Source organism: Pipra filicauda, unplaced genomic scaffold, assembly GCF_003945595.2.
Source record: "Pipra filicauda isolate LSUMZ 115617 unplaced genomic scaffold, ASM394559v2 scaffold42_size3861933_pilon, whole genome shotgun sequence".
Classification (NCBI taxonomy): Eukaryota; Metazoa; Chordata; class Aves; order Passeriformes; family Pipridae; genus Pipra; species Pipra filicauda.
In genome coordinates, this window is record NW_024104565.1 from 939100 (window position 1) to 963541 (window position 24442).

Below are 24442 nucleotides of genomic sequence, written 5' to 3' on the forward strand. Positions count from 1 at the left end.
AAACTATGAAAAAGATAACTAATGAAACAGTGTGTTCTGGTTAATTCTTTATTTTCAACATCAAATACACTGATAAAAATCTTGCACCGATAAGGTAGCTTACTGGATTTTTTTATTTGGACTTTTTTAGAACTTTTTTTAGGTGCAAAACAAAAAATACCTCACCAGAACAAAGACATCAATAATTTCATAGGCATCAGTGAAAGAACAGAATACTTCAACAAATACATTATGGCAGCTGAGCCTATTCCAAAGAACTTTCCATTGATAGACTACATAGTGCACACAAAAGCATTAGCTTTATAGTACATACAAGAAGGTGATACATAAAGTGGCTTGATAACGCAAGTCTTGTGACCAGCAGTCTATCCCTTCATTTTTCAATGGGCACTTTCTGAAGAAACAGACTTGTAGGCACACAGGATTACAGAGCATACTAATTTGCAAGATGGCAGCATATTTTTTTATTTATTTTTTTGTTTGTTTCTTTAGGCACATTAGAATGCAAAAGAATTTTATCTTTTTTTAACGCAGTGCAAAACCGAATACCCTTTATGGGCAACAATCACTTTGAAAACAACTTTCAGGACATAAGGCTATCTACATTTGAAGGATGAAAGGGAATTATGAGTAGAAAGGGTAGGACATTAATATTAGGGAAATATTAACTTAAAACTGTCAATTCAAACTCTCATCAATTTGAGATCATGCTAATATTGCAGGTGACAGCAAGGACTGTTTTGTATTATGATACTGTCATTAACATCACCTTGTATTACATGTGTTGAATTTCTATCTGTAAAACCATATCACAGTTGTAGATAGCATTGAAAACAGCCATTTCTTTATTCAAAAATAAGAAATGTACTTCATGTAAGTTCAGCTGAGAATACCTTACATCCAAAATCCCAATAGTTGTAGGTTGAGTTGCACTCTAATTGTAAAGCAGGTTATACACAAAAGAGGCTTGCTGTGTTCTTACCAAAGCCTGTGAAAAGACTAAAGCCCTAGTGAGGCAGAATTTTTACTTTTTTGGTAGCTTGTTTATTTTTAAACATTTGGCACAGCTCTTAAGGAATCAGTTGGCATCAATTGAAATAGATGGATGCTCCAGTACAAACTATGGCTTGGATGAAGGGGATGGTTTGGGTGTTTTTTGGTTGTTTGGGTTTTTTTTTCAATTTGAGGTCTAGTGACTTTTTTGCAATACCCCTGGGAGCTCAGTTTAGATTATTTATTTAATTACATTTTTAAATTATTAAACCCCTCAGTGTACAGAAGGAGAAAAATCACCAAGTGATGTCACTGAAACATAATAGTAAATTTACCACAAACGCACACCAAGAAACTTTCATTAAACTATTTTACCCCAGTATAAATCTTACTGCCCCAACTGGGAGTTTTACCTGAGACAAAGTCTATGACATCAAGACATGGCTCGAACCACTATAAACCAGAGTGGCTTTCACATATTGGAAACTCAGACACCACGAAGTGCTACACATCTCCCTATCTCCTCTCCTGCCTCACAAGCTTTTTTGTAATAATTCAGTAACATCCATGTTCTCAAGCAAGTTCATCTGGTCTATTTCTGTTTGGCTTTTGCTGGTCTTACATTGCCTATGTTTCTAGAGGGTTTGTTTTTTTTTTTGGTTTTTGATGTTTTTGTTTTTTTAAAAAAATCCATGTATAAACATTACAAAATAATTCTTTCGTTGGCTGTCCAGAGGCATCACTATGAATGTTTTGGTAAAAGCATAATTAGCTGCCTTGAAAAGTTTTCTTTCAACTTTTTTTTTTTACATGCTATGTATTTTTATTTAATATCCAGCACCAGGTATTCAGGTAGTACTGGTTTGTCAGCTGCAAATATAAAGTATATATATGTATATATATGTATATATACACACACATAAAATAGCATCTTGTGAAATAACAATTACCAAATGTCAGGCACAATTGTTTGCATACACGAGAACATAATTCAGAACTACATATGAAAAAAGTTGCCATTTTTGTATCATAGACTTTCTTTAATCAATTGAATAGCTACATTCAGCTGTCTGATACGTAGACAATCATCTTTATAGATAACTCTGGGAAGGTTACTATATTCTTTAAGGTGCTCTTCAATTAAAATCTCATGAACAAGTTAATGACATGGATCCTGAAACTGCCTCAGTGTAAATGAATGTATTACTGGGACTCATTCTTTCTAGGTTGCCCTTCGCCATTTTCACCACAAACACGGGCGGACTGGTTGAAGTTAAATTGCTTCCTTGCAAGGATCGAGCCTAGGAAAGCATTCATAGTTAGGACTGTGAGTGACTGATATTACTGTGTATGTTCCAAGACACATTATGACACCCTTCTGCCTGCTCCATACCACTTCAAATCATGTTTCTCCAGCTTCTCTGGGAAAATCTATAGACTGTAAAAGTACTTGCCCTATGTAGGTATCATCAGAATCTGACCCTCTGATGTGAATTGCTCTCCAGGAACTAACTCTTTTCCTCTAGGACAAATTTACACTTGAATCGATGTAGTGGACTGTTCTGGGATGTAGGAAGGGAGGTGTTCATTTAAACCACTTTGCTTTCCAGCTTATGAGCTTGATCTGTGTGTTCTGTTGTAGAGAACACCAAGTTTCACATACAGTATTTAAAGAGCAGCTCTAACACACACTGGGCTACAAGTGAATGAAGACGGTGTAAGCACATAAATTTAACTACAGGGATTCCTGTGCTCCATTCAGATCTTAGCCTGCACTCATTTCAAGGCATTCATGGTTTTTCGAACACATTTGAGAAACAGCTACTAAATAAACCCAAAATGTCCATCTTCTTTCATGGCATTTAGGACCCTTCCGAAAGCCCTTAGGTACCAAATTAACGCGCACACACACACACACACACGCACTTTTACTGAATACATAAAAAGACAAAACTTTCAGTACTTTCAGGATAAAAAGACACTATGCATCAATAAAAGGCCTATTAACTTACAGTGACTGTATCACATATTTAGGCTTGTACAGTTTTTGAGGAATCTTCTCAAATGTAGGTAGCATCTAGCTTTAGACTTCTAAACTGTGCATATCCTCAGATATGTACATGAAACTATTATAGACATCATTATGTACATTCATTAAAGAATTCTTGACTTGGAGCACAAACTCATCCTATGCCTTGCTGCCTTCACAATTGCTATATAACTTGATCTCACTGCACAAAGACTCTGCTTGTGTGACAGGGAGCATAATCAGATATAGGCACTCCTGAACAGCATTCGTTGCACTATTTCCTATATTTAGTTACTACAGGATATTCCAATCAACATAATCTAATATAAAGATTTCAACTATAGCAGTAAAAGAAGCATCCATGAACCCTTTCTCTAGCATTGTGTCCACCTGCTGTGGAGCAGCCTACACACATGCTATGAAACATCCTCACTGGCAGGGTGGTTGCTTCCAACCAGCTATTGGAATAGTCTCTAGTCTGTGCTAACTCCCAAACTGCACCTGTCAACCACAAGTGCAGATAGCACAGGCAAAGTATATTACCAGACTAGTAAAATATCCCTGGCATATGTAATAATCACATTCCAGTACCCAGCAACATTCCCTAACATGTTTAATTTTCTAACATAGAGGCAATCAAACAACAGCACCAACTCCTAGTTTGGATAGCACATCATATATATTTCTTCAGTCTCTCTCCTTTATGTCTTGTTGAAACTTGATGTGAGTGGACCTTTTATATATTTACAGTTTGTCTGAGGAATCAAACTAATCCTTAGGAATATGCTTGTGAGTTACAGACATGCATGGAGAAAGACAGATTTATCTTCCTGGACATGCAGTCCCAGAGACTTCACCATGTCTGAGGCTCATTGCCCAGTTCTGGTGTTGCAGGTGAGCTGGCTCTTAACAGTGCTTTCAAAGCATGCCACAACGAGAGCCAAAGACATCCTCACCCCTTGCTTTGTAGCACAGCAAAGCACAGGACAGGGGGATATTTTTTTATAAATAGTACTGGATCCTGTAGGTGTGTGAAGACCTTCTTTTAACGACCTGATGATTTTTGTAATCATCTCATCTGATTCAAGAGCGATTATCTATGTTATCACTGTTTGCCACACTGCCCTGGACTTACACTGTTGAGCAACAGAACAATTTAGCTTTCTAGGATCAGACAAGATAGGATGCATGCAATGCAATTCATCTAGAGGATATGGTAAGGGTACCTAAAAGTTTGGTCAGAATGAGCTTGAGATGGAGTTGTCTGCTGATGTAAGCCAGCAAGGTAAAGCATTATTCTCAGACAGGGGTTTCTTTCTACTGTAGGAAGAAAAGAGGCAGGAATCTAACTACCAAGGCAGTCCCTAGCAATGCAGTTTCACTACAGCACACTAAGATGCCAGACAACTTTCTATTTACACCCCCCCAAATCTCATCCAGAATCTCTACCAAATTGCTTAAAAGTTTCAAGCAAGTAAAGGATTAAACGAGCTCAGGATTTTGGGTGGATATCAACAAAGGCTACCACTCATGAAAATTCCAATATGCATGAGTGATATCCCCTATCAATTTAAAGTAAAATTAATGTACGGTTTAGATTAGGACTCATCAAACTTACGTGCAAAATTAAATAAAAACACTGCAAATTTTAAATCAAGTTAGCCTGACAATCCTTGCTAGCTGTCCACAGCAATGAAATGTCTTCCATTTAGGATAAGCAATCAGTTTAAGTAACCGCTTGACAAACACTCAAATGAAAAATACAGGTGCTGCTGTCACTGGAGTGTTTTCAAAGGTGGCACTATAGACAAAATGAAGCATGAGCTAGGTAGAATGCTGCTGGGTTTCTCATACCATTATATATTCTGACTTCTGCTTATATTGTATTCTGCATATTCTCCTCTTCTTTGCTGTTTACATAAAAAGACTGCAAGGAATGAGATGAAGCTGATGCAGTTGTCAGCTGGCTCTGGTTCTCCTCTTCCATTGGTGCAGCACTCCTGGCTGTTGGGGCATGCAGTCGGTGAGCGTCCAGCATCTCCAGCAAGAGATCATAGAGTGGAACTACATTCTTACACTTCATATTGTACAGGTGCTCCATTCCTTTGTTGCTGTAATCAAACAACAGTTACTTTCCAAATATGCTACGGGGGGAAAAAAACAAAAAAGCTTCCAGCTAATAATATTTGTTAGTTTATATAAATTCTATCTTGTACAAAACAACTAACTTAACAGTGCATTTGCTGTACACACCTGCTACAGTAAAGCAGAAGGCAACAGCTTCAAAGAACATTGCAGACTGCAAATGGTCAAGCTGCCTTCTAAAGATGTCTCTTTTGCTCTTCTTTGCCTAAAAGGTAGCCCAGGACACATGGACTTATAACTTAGCCACTGTGACTAAGTGAGTGGGATGAATCTCACCGTTCCAGTAAAAAAATAATGTTTTCTTCCCTAGAAAATAAGCTCTATCAATTTATTAGCAAAAGCTCGCTTGCAATAGTATCCATTCACAAAACTATGTAACAACAATTAACTTTACTGAGCACCTGGAATTTCCTTAATTGTACAAATTCTTCTTAGAGGGGGAAAAAAAAAAGAAGGAAGATTAACACAAGGACAAAGAAACTCCACAAAATGACGCAAATGAAAAAAACAGAAGCACACAGCCCCTGACTTTTTCCTGAAGAGCTGAATATCAGTCCAGGAAGTAAAATCTTCATGTTCAGCTTTAGTAGCTATGATGTGGTGCTTACTCTGATTTAAATTTTATTAGCTGAAATAATGAAAACTAAAATCTATGTAACAGCATCTTCTGTGCCTTCATAAGAATAAAATATATACCACATCTTTGTATAGACTTGTCATGCCACTGAACAGCTACCTTAAGAGGTAATTACATTTGGGATAATAATTGCTGCAACTATTAAATTTCTCAGACAGCTCTCCTCTGATTAGCAAAAGACATGCTCCTCTAGATTGAAATTCAGTAGTTCTGCATTTATCCTCATCCATACAGTGAACATAATGACCCTAATCTCTTTTCTAGAGTGATTTGCAATCAAGGAACTTGTGAAAATTGGCTACATTTTCACAAAAGTAGTAGTTTTATTAAATCTTAGACTAAAGTTTGCAGAGCTAGGCTACTGCTGCATTAGTATTCTACTTGGTACTTTTCAAACACCTGTGTTCGGGTCTGTTAGAACAGGTCCAGATCCAAGGGCTGAAGCACCTCTCCCATGAAGACAGGCTGAAAAAAATTGAGGTGGTTCAGCTTGGAAAAGAGAACACTCTGAGGAGACCTTATAGCACCTTCCAGAACCTAATGGCCTACAAGAGAACTGGAGAGGCACTTCTTACAAGAGCATGTAGTGACAGTACAAGGGGGAATGGCTTTAAAGAGGGCAGGTTTAAATTAGATGTTAGGAAGAAATTCTTTACGGAGGATGGTGAGGCACTGGAACAGGTTGCCCAGAGAAGTTGTGGATTCCCCAACCTGGCAGTGTTCAAGGCCAGGTTGGATGGGGCTCTGAGCAACCCCAGGGGAGTTGGAACTAGATGATCTTTAAGGTCCCTTCCAACCCAGAACCATTTTATGATTCTTTAATTCTAAGACACACATAAGTTTAAAAACAGATACTGCTTTCAGCACTGTCAAAACAAGAAGCAGAGGAAGAGACTTGAAGAAACAAATGGGGAAAATATTTACTCCTTTCACACTATACTCCAACGAAGAGTTTTGCACACATGTTCTGTACAACTGTATGGAAAGCTTTTTTTTTTTTTTTGCACTCCCACCTGTGAAGGAAAAGTATGCATGTGCATTTGTGACACCTCCCTTGCCTGGGCTTGGCACAGAGGAGTGTGACTTGGTGCTTGCTCTCACCTCATGTGTCTGATGTGAGAGAGGATGAGGAGGAGCTGAGCCAGTCGTCTGTGTTGCTGCTGCAGAGAAAGACCTGACTTAGCCATTAAGTGAATCAGAGTGTCTGTGATTTTGTCCAGGACACGGTGAATATAGTCTTTTTCTTCTAGAGATTTCAAGGTGCTGGAAAGAAAAGTGTACACACCTGGAGTAGGAAGGAGAAAGAAAACAAACAAACCACAGACAAAAATTACTTTGATGGAGTCAGACTTGCCCAAGGCACACCTCATGGCTTGTCTCTTAAGCTGTGTTAAACCATGGGAGCTGGTTGTGTGCCAGCTTTCCTGCTTGCCAGCCAGGTCACTGGTTTGAATGACTCTGGAGCATGGATTTAATCACTGTGGGCAAAGCAGGAGGAGGAATATGATGCCTCTTCCCTGCCTGGATCCATCCAAGGTCTGGACCAAGTGGTGGATGACACCTGCAGTTAGACCTAACCTTGGCTATGCTCTTCTCTCAGTCACTTGGCTCTGAAACTTTGAGGAGATGCTGTTCCCCTTGAGAATTCTGCAATACTTACCAACAAACCCAAGCCTTCAGCAGTTTTTGCCATTTTCTATGTTGTTTAACATTTGATTTTTAGTGATTTGCTAGTCAATCTAGGACTAAATAATTACCACATTACCACAAAACATGTAAACAAATTCAGGGTTTATTTAGGCATGCTCACCTCAACAAAATCCTCCCAACCAAGCAAGAGCCTTGAAAGGTGTGTTCCTTCACCTGCAACCCGACTCTCCTTTAAAAACCATGTCAAATTAACCTGTGCAAATTTAGCTGTTTTGAATTGCTTACTTCTGAAATTGAGCAGCCTCAAGGTTTGGACCAGATGGAAATTTTCCTAGAGGACAAAACACCTTGAAACTCCCCTTCCAACAGCTCCTAAATCTCCTATAAAACATTCTAACCCCATCATAAGAGTTTTTGCCAGTAGTAATTCTTGGGTTCATGAAGCACATCCGCTTTCTAAATGGGAAATTGTAAACTATTTTGGGGTGTTTTATCTTGATTTTTTTCTGGACAATATCACACAGCCAATGTGAATCAGGTCAAAACAACACTGTACTGCCAAAAGGCAGATGTTGCATTCAGCATCAGTTTTAAATCTTTTGGACTGAGCCAATAACTCTAAACAGGTCATATTACCATAATCCAGTCCTGAGGCACCAGGATGTATGCACAGTAATACAATAAAACTGGCTTCATCATATTGTGTTCATTGTTCTGCGTCTATAACAAAATTGACAAATCCTGTGCTTTGGCCCCTCTGTATCAGCTCACAGAGCCAAGAAGAAATCTGAATTTTGTCCTTGGAAAAAAATGGTTTCTGGAATTACGTTTCATTTTGCTTTTCTTTAAAACATCATAGATAGTGCAATATGCAATGCAGTTAGCAATACTAATAAAAAAGACACACACACTAGCATACACATGTAGACAGACATATACCTTCTAGCTTGTTTGTATTGTTCATAGCCTGGGGGCCATACCATTGGATTTGAAGATGAGAATATTTTGCCATGCATATGAGCAGTTGGAGGAACTGAGATTTTTTTTTTACCATCTTCTTGGCCTACTTCACCTCCCAACATCATCTGGGTGTTTCAAGGACATGACACCTAGAACTACTGTAACCTGCAAGTAGGTTTTATGACATTGGGTCTTCTGTACTAAAAATAAATTTAAATTTATGTTTGTGAAAGTCATTGTGAGTGTCCCTGGGAGAGAGTGGGTAAGAAACTGGTTTAAAAAAAATGAAAGGATAACTCAAACACAGCACAACTTCTTAAAATCATCAGCTAGAGTTCTTAATTTTGATAATGAGTATTTCTTCAAATTTGATATAGATAGATAGTACCTCTTTTCTCACAAAGCTTTTTATAGCTATTATTACTTTTACTGAAATGAATTCACCAAACAGAAACAGCTCCTGGGGCTTTTCTCAGCTTAGCCTTTCTCAGGCTGACTCCGAACCACCCTCATATATGCCTATTGACAGTACTAGGCTTGATAGCTTAGCAGGTACCTGTAGGAATAAGATTCTTAAATATTACTGACAAAACACAATCCACTAGAAGAAACATTAATCTCATAAACCCACAGTGCCTTCAGACCAGCTTACTTCAGTTACAGAAAGCTATTGTGCTCTTGCATCAGTACCCCATAATTCCATACCATTGAAACCATCAAAAGAAAAAAATCTTTTAGAAGGAACTGTTTCTCACCTAGGTCTAGTCCAGAAGCTATTAAAAACCATAAATCAAATAAATCACTCCCAAATAACTGTAGAGAATTCAGGCAATTGCCAGTCAATAACTGCCAAGGAAAATGATGTTTGGTTTTCCTTTCCGCACCCCTGCATTGATTGCTCCTGCCCCAGGCCACTGGCCAGAGATTTCCCCAAAAGAAATGCTGGTTATCTTTCACACACATAACACACAGAAGCAGTTTTTGAACCAGAATTCAGAAAACTGCCCCAGCAAAGTTAAATTTAACAGTCTCAAAGCTCTTTCCAGGCCTAAATTGAATAGCTGCCAGGTTGTTTTCCAATTCTTTCTGTAGGTCAGTACTGTAAAACATACAACAGAGAAAACACCACTCTGCAAACAAGACAGGCCTGTTGGTCCATGCCCATAACAACATACCTATACACAGAACAGGATCCCTCAGGGACTGCAGTGCTACCATGACAGCTCTTGGCATACAGTGATATAATTTGCCCTAAACATCTTTTCTGTCACAATAAAACCCAGTTTAAAATATCTTTACATTTAGAGTTCAGGCTCACAAAAAAATACCCAAGGCTCTGCTTCTTCCACTATGCCCCATCGGTCTGAATCCTTAGCAAGTCAGGCTGAGCTATAAGAAAATTCATCTCTGTCATCATTCAGCCTCCAAAATAAAGAAATAATAAAAAGTACAATTTTACAGGAACTGAAAAAATCAGAACAAAAGAATAACAAGCGGTCACATGGAACAATGTATCAGGAGGTCTACAGAATGCATTAAATCAGCCAAACCTTTCCATCTCTTTGGACTAACCAGCTAACTCATTAGGTAAATAGTGCTGGTAAGGCAGACATGACCTGCTTCTTCATGTCCAAAATGAAATCCTGTTGCTTTGCCACATAGCACCACTTCTCCTTTCAGACACACTCACAAGTGAAACATCTGGCATCATGTTGCCCTTTCATGTTTCTAATACTTATTTTCCAGTATTGAGAAAGAGCCTTTTAATATTGAGCTAAATGTGGTTTTCAAAAATAAAATTTTGCTTTTTAGTCAAAAGCTTTATTGCTGCAGCTTTAGAGGAGGACCTTCTGGTTTTTTATTTAGCTAGACACAATGCTGTCCTTGTTGTTACAGACATGCTGTCACCTTAATATCTCAGGAAAAATTTTGAAGTAGCGTAAATGTATGCTCTGGTTTATAAACAAAACCTTCCATCCTTTCCACATACACTGAGTAAAACTAAAAAAAAAAATCACTTGCATTTTGCCCAAGATCATGTGACAAAGGAATGTAAAGATATTAAACAGCCTTGAATGATGTTGCAAAAAAAAAAGAAAATAAATATCCAACAAAAGCAATGAACAACACTACTTCATGTGAAGAGACTAACAGATGTCCAAGGATTTAATAAAGAAATGTTTTTGTACACACAGTGAATTAAATCCACACAAAGCTTTAGAATGAAAATGCAGACTGCTTTTAAAAATTACACATAGCATAATTAGTCCAATTTGTTTAATTAGTCTACTTGTTGAAATCATTTTGAGATCTGCTGGTTTAATTGTATGCATATATAACACAGACAAAATAAGGGGCAGAAGTTCATTGTGTCTTTATCTGTTGCTTCTTTAGTAGAAGAATTGTAAATATTTACATATGCATTCACAGAACAAAATCAGGCTAAGGTAGGCTTGGAGGTCATCTACTTCATCCTCCTGCTCCAATAGTGGTAACTTCAGGATTAGATCAAGCTGCCTGGAGCTTTGTCCCTCTGAGTTCTAAGTATGTCCAAGGACTGAGATCCTACCATCTTTCTGGCTAACCTGTTCCAGTGCTAAACCTCTCACTGGGTAGAGGTTTTGCTCTGTTCATCTGGTCAGGGTCTCCCTTGCTGTGGTTCATCTAAATTTCAGATTGACCTTTCCTCCTGCACCTCTGAGAAGAGTCTGGCCCTGGCTTCTCCATAACCTGTTCATCAACTGTCTGAAGGCTGCACTTAGATGCTCCCTTAGCCTTCCCTTTTCCAGGATGAAGGAACCCAGCTCTCTTAGCCATGTGCTTCAGAGCACAGAATGTTTCATACATGTCCAGCACTTTATATAAGGAGGCTGGCTACATCCTGTGAAGTAAAGCATCTCCATAAGACATTTTAGAGCATCTATGCTGTAACAGCTCAACTGAACCATGTCATCTGACCTATCACTGTCAAGACTTTCGCAAAAATGCCAGACTTCTGAGCAGCTATAAACTTTCATTTTATGCAAAAAAAAAGCCACAATCAAAATCAGATCATTTATCAGATCTTCAGATAAACCCTGATCCTCTGCCACGAAGAGTAGCACAGATTTGAACCTGCTGAATAGGAACATTGAAGGAATGAAGATCTAACATCTCCTAGCTGCACTCAGTGGTCCCATCTCTGTCAATGCGCAGAAGGAAATTTGCCTTTGGTTATCATTGACTTCACTTGCGATATATTTTATCATTATTACAATTTTTCTTTAGGGGAATCTTGAAACAAAAAATCCCATTAACAAAGTGAGATGTGCTTATGAAGGGTAGCTGGTGATTTCTGGCAGAGTTCTGTCTAAATAACAAATTTAGTTTTCTGGATCAGTACTAAATACACAAGAAGTTCTCAACAGCATGACTTAAATTTTTCACATTCAAGACATTAATGTCTAATATGTTTCATTCAAACTTCCAATTCTATTTTTCTAATTGAAATTTAACATTTTTATAAATCAGTTACATATTCTATACTTACTTAAGAAGTTAATTACCTTTGAACATATTAGCTAAAATTCTGGAGGAACATCACTTTCCAGGAAGAATATTTAACTCTAGAAAATATTCTGTTATAACTATTAGGCAATAAAAGCAAAATAAAATGTCAAACAGTAATTATAATTGTCGCACCCTGACAACCAAGATAAAAACAACACCCCTTTATTCCTAATATGCCAGGTGCTTGCCTCAGGTGTTACTTTTTCGTAATTGGTGACAACCACAACAAATCCTGAACTACATTAATACCTCATAGAACTTAAACATTTTTATATTAGTTTTTTTAAACATGTAATTTTGCTAGAACTTTGAGGAGACCACATCCAAGTTTCCATAATAAATTTCCATAAGAAGTGCTTCATCAATAAAGCAAAGTCTGCTGCGTTTACAGTTAGGCTCTGCTGGGATTTACCTGGATTTGTTTTTCCTGCAACTTGGGCAAGAGATCTGATAGACAACTGGATAAAAAGGACATACAGCCCTCCACATGTGTTTTGTCTTGAGGGTCGTACCATCTACAAGTTCAAACCCAAAAGGAAAGGGGAGAAAACGTGGGTAAATCCTCAGCATTTTGAAACTCTGGCATCTTTAGTCATTAGGTAACAACTTATACAGAGAATGGTGTCTAAAATTTTTTTTTTTTTTTTTTTTTGGTGCATACATTATTATTTTACATGTCTCTAATTTGATGAGAACACTGTGGGTCTCATTTCTGCATTTGAAAATAAATTGTTTGTGTTTTTTTTCTCATTTCAAACCAAAAAGCGTCCTCTGGTGTGCAACAGAAATTTTCTGTTACATGACTTAAATTTGCTTGTTTCAATCATCTGATGTAAAATTCAAGTCAGCTAACCTTCCATATTTATATTTTTACCTATACGTACACTTGTTATCTAGTCACCTATTTTTGAAGTGTACTTCAGAATGAGACTTAAAGCCAAAAAAAATATTTATTAACCATTAAGGAAATGGAAGGCAATGACATCCATTTTAGATGCCTATAATTTAATATAAACTAAACTCTGATAAACTCAGTCACATTTTTGCCCTTATTTCCTTTCAGTTTTCCATCACTAATTAAGTAAGGTGTAGATTTACACCTTTGGATGACCTAAGTGTGGTTCCAGCTACTCCAGTGTCTTGTAACCGAAGTTTTAAGACTTGCCAGCATTTAGTTCGAAACACTGCTTTGATTACGGCCCACATCAGCTCTATACAGTGTGTCAGCTGTTCACTGCATTAATATGCTGGATCCCATCTATATCACTGAACAGGCTGAACTGCTTCCACCCCTGCCTGACAGTCCTGCCTGCACCTATGTTGACAGCCCCCTTTCAATTGCAGCTCTCTCAAAATGAAAACACTATTAACAACAAGCAGCATTCAAATACATGCAGAAGCAGCCACAATTACCCGAGTGACAGCAAAGCACACTGCTTACCAGAATTGAGCAGGATGATGGACTTAAGGCACACGAATTCCTCCCCTTGAAGGTTCATCATGCGAAACCGAGCAGCAGTAGCCAGCAGCATGTCAAAGATTTCCACCATGCCCTCCACACATTTCCCTTGATTCCTGGGTGAATACAGTCCATAAGGAAAAAAAAACCAGTATCTCTTTAGGTAAAGTACTTTAGGTGAAGTTAGATACCTATCTTGAGGTATTCATGGGTGCAGGAATGACTTAGAAATTTCTGCTTTATTTTCAGTTAGGCAGCAGATCCAGCTCGACTGAAATCAGTGGGAGCTGCAGGAGCTCAGCATATTTGAAATACAGGTTTCTAATCAAATACTTTTATTATCTAGGTTATTTGTCAACCAACAAACCTATTTGAAGTACTAATCTCTAGTTCTCCTAAATTGCCTCCTACCTTTCTAACATAAGCTGATAATATTATCACATCTTAACAGCTATGTGTTTAGTTGATAGGAAGACCTATCTAGGAAGCCCTAGATAACTTTCCTGGAGGACAAATTAAGCAATAGATTTGAAAATTATCCTTATCCCACCATCATGCTGTTGTCTTTGTGCACTCTCATCTTACTAAAAACAAGACAGCAAAAGCTTGTTTCCTGCAAAGTGTCAGAATGTATTCTCAGAAGAATCCTTAACACTTGGCTATTGGGAAATGTTTAGGAAAGTTAGAGCAGTTGAATTAAAGGTCTTAAATGACTGCATAAAAGTACTATGTGCATTAACTTTAGTAGGTCTGTAGAATCACAGTATCATCCAGGCTGGAAGACAGTTCAGGATGTCTTTAGTCCAACCTCCCAGTCAAAGCAGATCAGTTTACTCAAGGCTTTATGAAATTCTGGTCTTGAAAATCTCCAAGGATGGAGAATGTGCAACCCATCTCAGCTTAATTATTTTCATCATCATGTTTTTTTCCTCTCCTATATCCAGTCAGAACCTCCTCTGATTCAATTTGTGACTCCTGTTTCTCAGTCTCTCGTCAGGCACATTAATAAAGATCTTTGGTAACCTCCTTTTAGACTGTAGGTTAAGCAGATTTAAAAGCCCCTCCTTCTCCAGACTGAACAAATCCACTTCTCCCAGCCACAAGGCATGGAGTTGTGCCTTGGTGGCTCTCCACTATGTTTGTTAAAGTTTATCAATGTCTTTCCTGTAATAAGCAGCACAAAGCTGGATGTGGTATTCCAGATATGTTCTAATGAGTGCCAAATAAAAACAAGATAGTCTCTTCCCTTGTTATACTGCCTACGCTACCACTGATAGTGGTAGCAGCACCAGGGCTATTCCACTGTATGTAGGAATAAGAACCTAGATTTTATTTAAGTCTGGGGGAAAATCTAGATATCAATGTCTTTTACAGAAGCACAGGATCTAGCAAAAATTAATAGTGAAGGGTGCTTAGGTGAAGGGACCATGTACTCAAGGATTCAATCGATGTTCTCATCAAACTTTTCATTCAAAGGGAAATGCCCAAGTAAGACAGATGCACCCATCAAAACAAAGCCTGTATATTTGTTATCTGTCTGTCTTCTTGTATCATGATAGTTCATTTGATGACAAGGAACTGCCAAGAACAGATGGGATCCACAAGACTAAGAGAGGAAATGTCAGTAACTTGTTGAGGAAGCCTCTAAACAAGGTTTGTCACAAGATGTGTTCCTAAGCCTAAAGGTAGGTTAGGAAACAGGGGAGGTATCATTGAGAGAAAGCTGAGGTGGACAACTTTCACACCCCCAGTTAGAAGGAAGGACATTCACAGACTTGACTCAAATGCCTGTGCTCTGACACAGGAGAATAGTACATCTATACACAGACTTCAAAACAATAATGATCCTTATATACATTTATGCACATTTATATATATTTATATAAATTATGCTATATAAGCTAGTTCTATTAATAGACATTGATGAAAAATAATAATTAAAAATCTGGTTTAAAGTGATTTGCATCTAGAGTTAGCCACAGAATACCAGAGCTGCTAATATTGGTAGGTTATCTGAAAATCATCTAGTTCAATGGCCTTGCTCAGGCCCATATCTTGTTGGATTTTTAGCATCTCCAAGGACTGAGACCCCAAAACCTCTTCTCCTGTCACTGAGATGAATCTTCCACTGTCTCCTTTACCTCCCCCTTCCATCAGGTATTTATACACATTAATCAGATCTGAGTCTTCTCAGCCTCTCCTTATAGGGGATATGTTCCATATGTTCCAGTCCATTAATCATTTTTGTGACCCTTCACTGGCCTCACTCCAGTATGTGCATGTCTGTCTTGTACTGGGTAGCTCCGAATTGGACACAGCACTCCAGATTTGCATCAGCAAGGCTGAGCAGTGAGTAAGTATCACCTACCTTTAGCTGCTGCTAATGCTTTTCCTAATGCAGTCTGCGAGGGGAGCATTGCTGGCTCAGAAAGCATCCAGCTGTGATGAATTCCCCAAAAAAATTCCCCATCATGTTGTTCTGCAGACATTTCTGTATTTCTGTGCATGCACACACTTAGGAAGGTTTACCACTAATATATTTTGTTGATTATGTCTCTCCTGTACACATCATCCTGGTTTAAAGGTCCCTCACCACGTTGGCCAGTCTGTGGAAATTATTCTTGTGCCCCACTTTATGACGCTGATCCCATCTCCCCATAAAAATCCTTGATCCTCAGAGCAAGTTGCATGATTAAAAACGTTGAATCCCCGTTGCTGACACCAGCTATGCAACCAGCTGCTGATCTACAGGATATGTCCATTCTGCCTCAAGCCCTTTCTCCTTAGTGGCCCCAGAGGACTGGACCACCTGGGCTTCCATCCTTTTGACCCTCATAGCCAAGTAGTCTTTCCTGACTAGATCAACAGAGAATCATCCACCTAGGCAGACAGAGTAAGAATAGTACACTATCCATTTCAGCACTGGTGAATCAGGTCTGAAACATATAAACAATTAGCAACTAAGTATCTTTAATTTTTTTTTTTTTTAATATAATGTGAAATGGATCCACAAATATGTCAGACAGGAAAAATCCCTAAAATGCTGCTATAATAATTATAAGAAAACTAATATTATTTTTGGTCACATTTGACACGTTTAGATTAGAAAATTATTATGAAGGCTCTCCATTAGGGAAAAATTCTCTTCATATCAGAAATGCAAAGAAAGTTTAATTTTGGAATTAAACAGCATCCTAATACAATGTGACCTAGAACTAGGGCCTGAGTTTCTGAGGTCAGAGTGACTAGATGAACAAGCATTCTTAAAAGTTATGCAGGGACTATCTTGAATCCAGAAATTATTTCATTTTCTCTGAAAAATTCTATCCTGTGCCTACAAATTCCCCAAGGGATCTTCTTCTATCAGCTGAAAATTTTGAAGATCATAATAAGAGGGGTTTCTTTGTTTCTTTTTTTTTTTTTTTTTTTTCAGAGTTCATCACTTTAAGCACTACCCAGAACCTCCCCAGACTCTGGAAGTGTCTTCCTGATTTACATTTTGGTTGTTTGAGTTACAGAGTTACAGTTACAGAATTGGGTAGTCTTTAAATTTTGCTCAAACATGCAGTAATGACATGACAAAAAGACATTTATTTTTCATTGTTTTAACATTTATAATTCTGTCTCTTTTATTTTTTTTTCATTCTATGGGGTCTACAATATAATAATACATCTCAAAATCCAACCATAAAGTGAAAGATGAAATTTAATTATTTCAACATACTACCTAACTCTGTACAAGTTAATCCATTCAGCTCTATCAAGTAAGTAGCCTGATGATAAGACAATTGTTTGAGTTGGGTTTTCAGGATGGAATCTATTGCTATTAAAGATGTGATGAAAATTAAATACACAATTGTTTTTCAAATTTATTTTGAAGTGCAAATTTGGACATACTTATTGCCTATGGGCTTTTCCCCTTTGAAATAAATACAAGCAGAAGGTCAATAGAGAGTCATTCTGAATCAAGCACCTGTGGTCCATTTGCTTCCATTTTTCTAATAAGTCAATGGTAATTAATACATCCACAATTACACAGTACCAAATGAAACGTTGTGCATTTTATTCAAGTGATGGGCAAGTGTGATGCCCTCAGACATTTGGAGCATTTTACAAGTTGAAGGACAAGCAAAACATATTCAGATTTCATCTTGATATTCTTCTATTGTATCAAATTTTCTGTCTATCAAAACATCTGCATAAATAACTTAAAAGATTCTTTTCAGATGTAGTGAGAAACTTTCAGAAAAAAAGCCACAAAAGCAATAAATTATTCAGCCACTCTGTCATACAGGGAATGCTGTAATACTTTTTGCTATTCATGCTAGCTGCAGTTTAAAGAGATCCATGGCCTTCTGCCATTGCTTATTATGAAAGTCAGTAAAAGGAAAATTCTTCAATTTTTATTCGTAGACAATGAAAAATCTCCATCAAGCACTGGAGGAGGATGAGAAGAAGTTCCCAAATTAAAAACAACCCTGAAAAACAGACTAGCTTTCTCTGTAAAATGAAGGGAATAACCTGATAGAAACATGGAAATACTGACTGCATTTAACCGAAATTTTAAAAGTCCCTAGAGAGATTTCTTGCTGCAAGACATTTTTTACAATCATGACAAGAAAATAACATTAGAAAACAACATGAGGAGAGCCGTACTGTCTCATATCAAAGGTATGTTTAGCTATGGGCTAAGCATATAGGCACTTGGATCTGCTGATTTTGAGTGACTACCTCTAGTCCTAGATTGGAAGAGATAATAACTTTTGGATTACCACACATCTTCTCAACGTGATCATGACTTTATGCAACTCCTATCATCTTATTTTTTCCCTTCTTCTAATGAGTATCACAGGTAGAGAAGTTAGTTTATTTAGTTATTCTTTGGAGCAAAGCTTGTATCTCTATTTGATTGCCCATGCAACACCTCTGGGTACCTCTTCTATTCTTTTAATATTCCTGTTAAGGAAAATCAGAAAGGCAGAGTTTTCCAAGTACAGATGCAGCACAGAACTAAACAGAGGAATAACAACGCTCCGTATTATTTCAATTTGCTGTTGACTCTTGGGGGGAAAGAAAATTGCAGTCTCTACTTCTAAACTGCTGTCAAGCAAAGAACTGCTGGTTCCATAGAACGGATTGCTGTTAACAGTGAGAGACAAAGATCAACTGGAATGCTGAATAGGAAGATTAGGATTATTCTTCTCGTATATGCATCAGTTCACATTTGTCTACATAAAATTTGGAACTTGTTTAATACTTTTTGGTTACCGAACAAGATCTCCCACATCTACTTGCTTGTTATTTTTTTTAAAAGGACTTCAATGTATTCATGGCTTCCTCTTACAAAATGCATGGTGACTCTTTATAACTATGTCATATTTATTCACATTTCAGAAAATTTTCTTCTTTAGATGGCATCCCATCAGTTTTCTTACAGTGGTCACCAGGCTTAATGGGCAGAAGTTCCACCCACCTTTTTAAAATGCAGCATTGCATTTCCCATTTTGCTGATACTGAGCGTTTCAGATGAGAAGTCATCCACCTCAGTCAGCAAGTAAGCTATTTCCATCACAAGCTTCTTTAAAATTATGTTTGATATCTTTTTTGATGGTCTGGGTGAGGAGATTGAGTCCACTGTCAGCAAATTTGCAGATGATGCCAAGTTGGAGAGGAGTGTCAATCTGCTGGAGGGTAGGAGGGCTCTGCAGAGGGACCTGGACAGGATGGATAGATGGGCTGAATCCAATGGTATGATGTTTAACAAGGCCAAGTGCCTGTTTCTGCACTTTGGCCACAACAACCTCCTGCAGCACTACAGGCTGGGCACAGAGTGGCTGGAGAGCAGCCAGGCAGAAAAAGACCTGGGAGTTTGGATTGACAGGAAGCTGAACATGAGCCAGCAGTGTGCCCAGGTGGCCAAGAAGGCCAATGGCATCCTGGCCTCTATCAGGAACAGTGTGGCCAACAGGTCCAGGGAAGTGATTCTGCCCCTCTACTCAGCACTAGTTAGGCCATACCTTGAGTACCGTGTCCAGTTCTGGGCCCCTCAGTTTAGGAAGGACAGTGAGGTGCTGGAGAGTGTTCAAAGAAGTGCAACTAGGCTGGTGAAGGGACTGGAGCACAAGCCCTATGAGGAGCAGCTGAGGGAGCTGGGGTTGTTTAGCCTGGAGAAGAGGAGGCTCAGGGGAGACCTCATCACTCTCTACAACTACCTGAAAGGATGTGGTAGCCAGGTGGGGGTTGGTCTCTTCTCCCAGGCAACCAGCAGTAGGACAAGAGGACATGGTCTTAAGCTATGCCAGGGGAGGTTTAGGTTAGACATTAGGAAGAAGTTCTTTACAGAGAGACTGATCAGACATTGCACTGCCCAGAGAGGTGGTGGATTCACTGTCCCTGGAGGTATTTAAGAAGAGACTGGATGTGGCACTTAGTGCCATGGTCTAATTGACAAGGTGGTGTTGGGTCATAGGTTGGACTCGATGATCTCAGAGGTCTTTTCCAACCTAGTTGATTCTGTGATTCTATGATATTTAGAGCCTTTGAGTAAGCTATGAACAGCATGATATCTGAATGCAACAAATCCTTTAAAAATATAATAAAATATGACTTTCTTATTCCTGAAGAAACACCACATTTTCTTCAAAATTATAAACAGCCTTTTGTCAGGCCTGATAAATATCAGCCCTGGTCTAATGACATTTTTAAAGTCTGGTTCTTGGGAACCCTCCAGACAGGAAACATCTGCTTTGTCCCACCAGAAACCTAAACCTTCTTCTTCTAAATTTGCCTTATACAATATACTCACTTTCAAAAACAGAATACAAAAGACTTACATTTATCCTGGGCTTTCTTTGATTTTATCAGGTACTGTACATTAATTGCAAGTACCGTGAGTGTACCATTTTATTTCCTGATTGAGCCTGTTTTTCTAATCTATAATTATTGTCATTTGAGCATTTTTAATAGCATCAGTTGTACACTGTAAAAATGTACCGGTTATGTGTAATTGGCAGACTGTTAAAATTCCTGATTTTGAACCAAGACTCAAGTGCCTGCATAGTACATTAACAGAATAAGAAAGAGTGCATTACCCCATAAAATACACTGTCTGATTACAATGCAGAGTGGGAACAGAAAGAGATAATGTGAGGATATTCATCCACAGAGATGACAGCAATCTACACATACTGGCAGCTTAATTGTTGAGTAGTTATTTTTTATAGGCAAAGCAAAATTTTCAGAAGGAACTTAGAATTAATAACAAAGGGCTGCTTTACGGATATTTTCAAGGGGTCTTCCAACTGTGAACTGTTGCATAGGAAAATTAAAGAGGTATATATTTGAAAATGTAACAAGTAGGCTCTCATGGAATACGAAAAGATAGTCTCTAAAAGATCTTCAGAGACAAGATAAGCATATGTGTAGTATGACCCAAGTAGGAGGAGTGAGCTGGGAGAAAAAAAATCACTTTTATTCAAAAAAGAGCACAGTTAGAATGTTATTTTTATGGTGTTTCAGACAGATATTAACAAGATAAGACTGTACTTATCTAGCCAAAAGATAAAGAAGTTGCAAAATAAGATTTGATGTGACCTGAGCTTTATGTATAAATGTACAAATTACTACCTATCTTCCAAGATTGTTAACAGAAAGATTCTGTTAGAATCAGGAGAAGCCTGAATGTGAAAAATGAAAGGGATGTCCAAATCAGAGAGATGTCTGCCACCGAAAGGTAAGAGAGATAGAGAGGCATGAACAAAATATGGTAAAGCTCCATATTAACAATACTGAATTTCCACTAAATACTGAAAAACACACATTAGAGACAGATCTGGGTTTTACCATCTGCAGTTGGTGACAGGTTTCTAGACAGTAGCTAAGTTAACATCTGCAAATGCTGTTAACCACAGATTCTTTTTCATTATATAGATCCCTGTTACAGGGAAAGTGTGATGTGGCTTCAGGACAGAATGCAGTGGATGAAAACACTGAAACCTGTGAAGAACATGCTGAAGAGTAAGGAGAGAAGAATAGATCAAAAGAAATTATACTGCAGCATTCATCTTTTCCATTATTGTAGCCATTCAATCAGATTATTTCATTATTTAGATCAACAAAGCTCAACTGGAACTGAAGCTGGCCAGAAATGTGGGGGACAATGAAAAGGGCTTTTTCAAATACATTAATGGCAAGAGGCAGTACAGAAATGTAATTGGCTCATTACAGGATGAGGACGGTCACCTCACAAACAGGGACAGAGACAAGGCAGAGGTGTTCAACACTTTCTTTGTCTCTGTCTTCAACACGGATGACGGATCAAGGGGGTTTCAGTGCCCTGAGCTGGTTGACCATGACTGTGAGAATGATCAGCTCCCAGTCAATCCTGAAACTGTACAGGATCTGCTGCTCCAGCTGGATCCCTGCAAATCTATGAGGCCTGATGGGATTCATCCAAGAATCCTCAAAGACCTAGCTGATGCCATAACGAAACCTCTCTCAATGATTTTTGAGAGGTCTTGGGGATCCAGATAGGTCCCAGCTGGCTGAAAGACAGCAAATGTTGTCCCAGTTTTCAAGAAGAGCAAGAAGGAGGACTTTGGAAACTACAGGCCTGTCGGTCTCACTTCAGTGCCTGGTAAAGTTACGGAGAAGATTATTCGGGAAATATTGAAAAACATCCGAAATACAACACAGTCATTGGTCACAGCCAGCACAGCTTCATGAGAGGAAAGTCCTGCTTACCAAAACTGATTTGCTCCTATGACAAGGTAACCCACCTAGTTGATCAAGGGAAGCCAGCTGATGTAATCTTTTTAGATTTCAGCAAAGCTTTCAATGATGTCTTTCACAGGATCCTTCTGGACAAGATGTCCAGCCCACAGCTGGATAAACACATCATGTGGTGGATGAGCAACTGGCTCACGGAGCAAGCATGGAGAGTAATAGTGAGTGGGGTAACATCAGACTGGTAAGGCCTTGTTCTTTCAACATCCTCATAAATGACTTGAATGTAGGACTGGAAGGGACACTAAGCAAGTTTGCAGATGACACAAAACTGGGAGGAGCTGTTGACTCCCTTGAAGGCAGGGAGGCCCTGCAGAGAGATCCCGACAGATCAGAGGAATGAGCAATCACCAACCATATAAAGTTCAACAAGAGGAAGTGCTGGACCTGGAATGGGACAACCCTGGATGTTCCTACACATGGGGGAATGAGATGCTGGAAAGCAGTGCCACAGAAAAAGGACCTGGGGGTCCTGGTTGATGGCAAGTTGAATGTGAGTCAGCAGTGCCCTGGCAGCCAGGAGGGCAAACCATGTCCTGCAGGACATCAGGCAAAGCATCACCAGCCAGTCGAGGGAGGGGATTGTTCTGCTCTGCTCTGCACTGATGTGGCCTCACCTTGAATATTGCGTGCAGTTTTGGGCACCACAATATAAGAAAGTTATTAAGCTCTTAGAGAGTGCCCAAAGGAGGGCAACAAATATGGTGAAGGGCTTTGAGGGGAAGCCATATGAGGAGTGGCTGAGGTCACTTAGTTTGTTCAGCCTGGACAAGAGGAGACTGAGAGGAGATCTCATTGCAGTCTACAACTTCCTCATGAGGGGAAGAGCAAGGGCGGGCACTGATCTCTTCTCTGTGGTGACCAGTGACAGAACCAGAGGGAATGGCCTGAAGTTGTGTTCTTCATCCAGAGGGTAGTTGAGCACAGGAACAGGCTCCCCAGGGAAGTGGTCACAGCACCAATTCTGATGGAGTTCAAGAAATGTTTGCACAATACTCTTGGGCCCATGGCATGACTCTTGGGGATGGTCCTGTGCAGGGTCAGGAGTTGATGAACTTTGTGGGTCCCTTCAAACTTGGTCCATTCTGTGATTTTGTTATTCTATGATTCTATGAATTTTGATACTACTGTGGTATTTGCCCAAATACTTGAGGCAGTTGAAGGACTCCATTGAGTTAAACAGGCTTTGAATCAGTGACTGTCCTGCTCTCTCAAACTCAACAAACAATACACTTTTGCCCTATAACATTCTCAAAAGGCAATTTGCCTAAGTCAAATTAGCACATCAAAATATTGTTAGCATTAATTAACTAGTAAATCAACAATTATTTTACTAGTTAGCATATCAGTGCTCTCTAGAGTCAAGTAATTTATTATTCTATTTTCTCCAAATATCCCTGCCAATTAGAGTGAGGCGAGCATATGATGACTTAGAAACATGATTCTTATTATTTGAAAATTAGAAAATGTAATAGATCTACATTTTTAGAAAGTCTTGCTTGAAAGTCAGAAAACATTTTTGAGCTCTAAAGTAATATGTGGTTCCAGTTGCATGCAGTTGTTTTCTTTAATCCAACAGAGTTGAATTAAAACTGTGTGAATCAACTGCTCAAACTCCATTTTACTCATAGCATGGGGATTTTTAATTGAGGAAGACCAAATTTTCAGGTGTTTCTCTGGCTATGTTTTCTTAGCTAAGATGAGGAAAAATTATATTCTGGCTATGTCTGATCTTCAATTTTCATTTTTTTCTTACAGCTTTCTCTTCATTTTTCAGTTTTTTCTCTCTGTATTGTGTAATGTGAAACAACTGTCTTGGTCTTTGGAAATTATATTGCAACTTACAGTAGTTTTCAATAAAACACTACACTTATATTCCTAAAGTAGTACATTTTACTTCTTATGTTCACTTAAAATTATTTTAAAACTGTTGTTTTGGGGGTTTTTTGTGAAAACTATATTTACATTTAGGTGAGTAGATATTTTCTGTACATAAAATGAGAATGTATTTTATACATATCTATAGTTCTATAGCTCAGAGACCATGTGCTTGCACAAGTAGAATAGAGTTTTTCCTAATAAATACTTCTCTATACTATAAAATATTATATTTTATACTGTTAGGCATTATCAATTTTATTTTACTAAAACAGTAAAAATAAATCTGATTTTTTTGCAAAGAGCAGACAGGGGAATCAAAGGACTAACAAAGGCAACCACGAAAACTCAACACCCC

General features: G+C 38.4%; 1 protein-coding gene across 1 annotated transcript in view; it reads right to left on the reverse strand.

Moving 5' to 3' along the window:
* Positions 1-34: 34 nt before the first annotated feature.
* Positions 35-24442, reverse strand: part of ESR1 (estrogen receptor 1) — a 178744-nt gene continuing 154336 nt past the window's right edge. The window contains 4 exon segments of the mRNA XM_039385734.1: positions 35-4919; positions 4922-5133; positions 6906-7089; positions 13405-13538. Of these exon segments, the coding sequence (XP_039241668.1) occupies positions 4879-4919; positions 4922-5133; positions 6906-7089; positions 13405-13538 (571 nt within the window). The 3' untranslated portion in view covers positions 35-4878.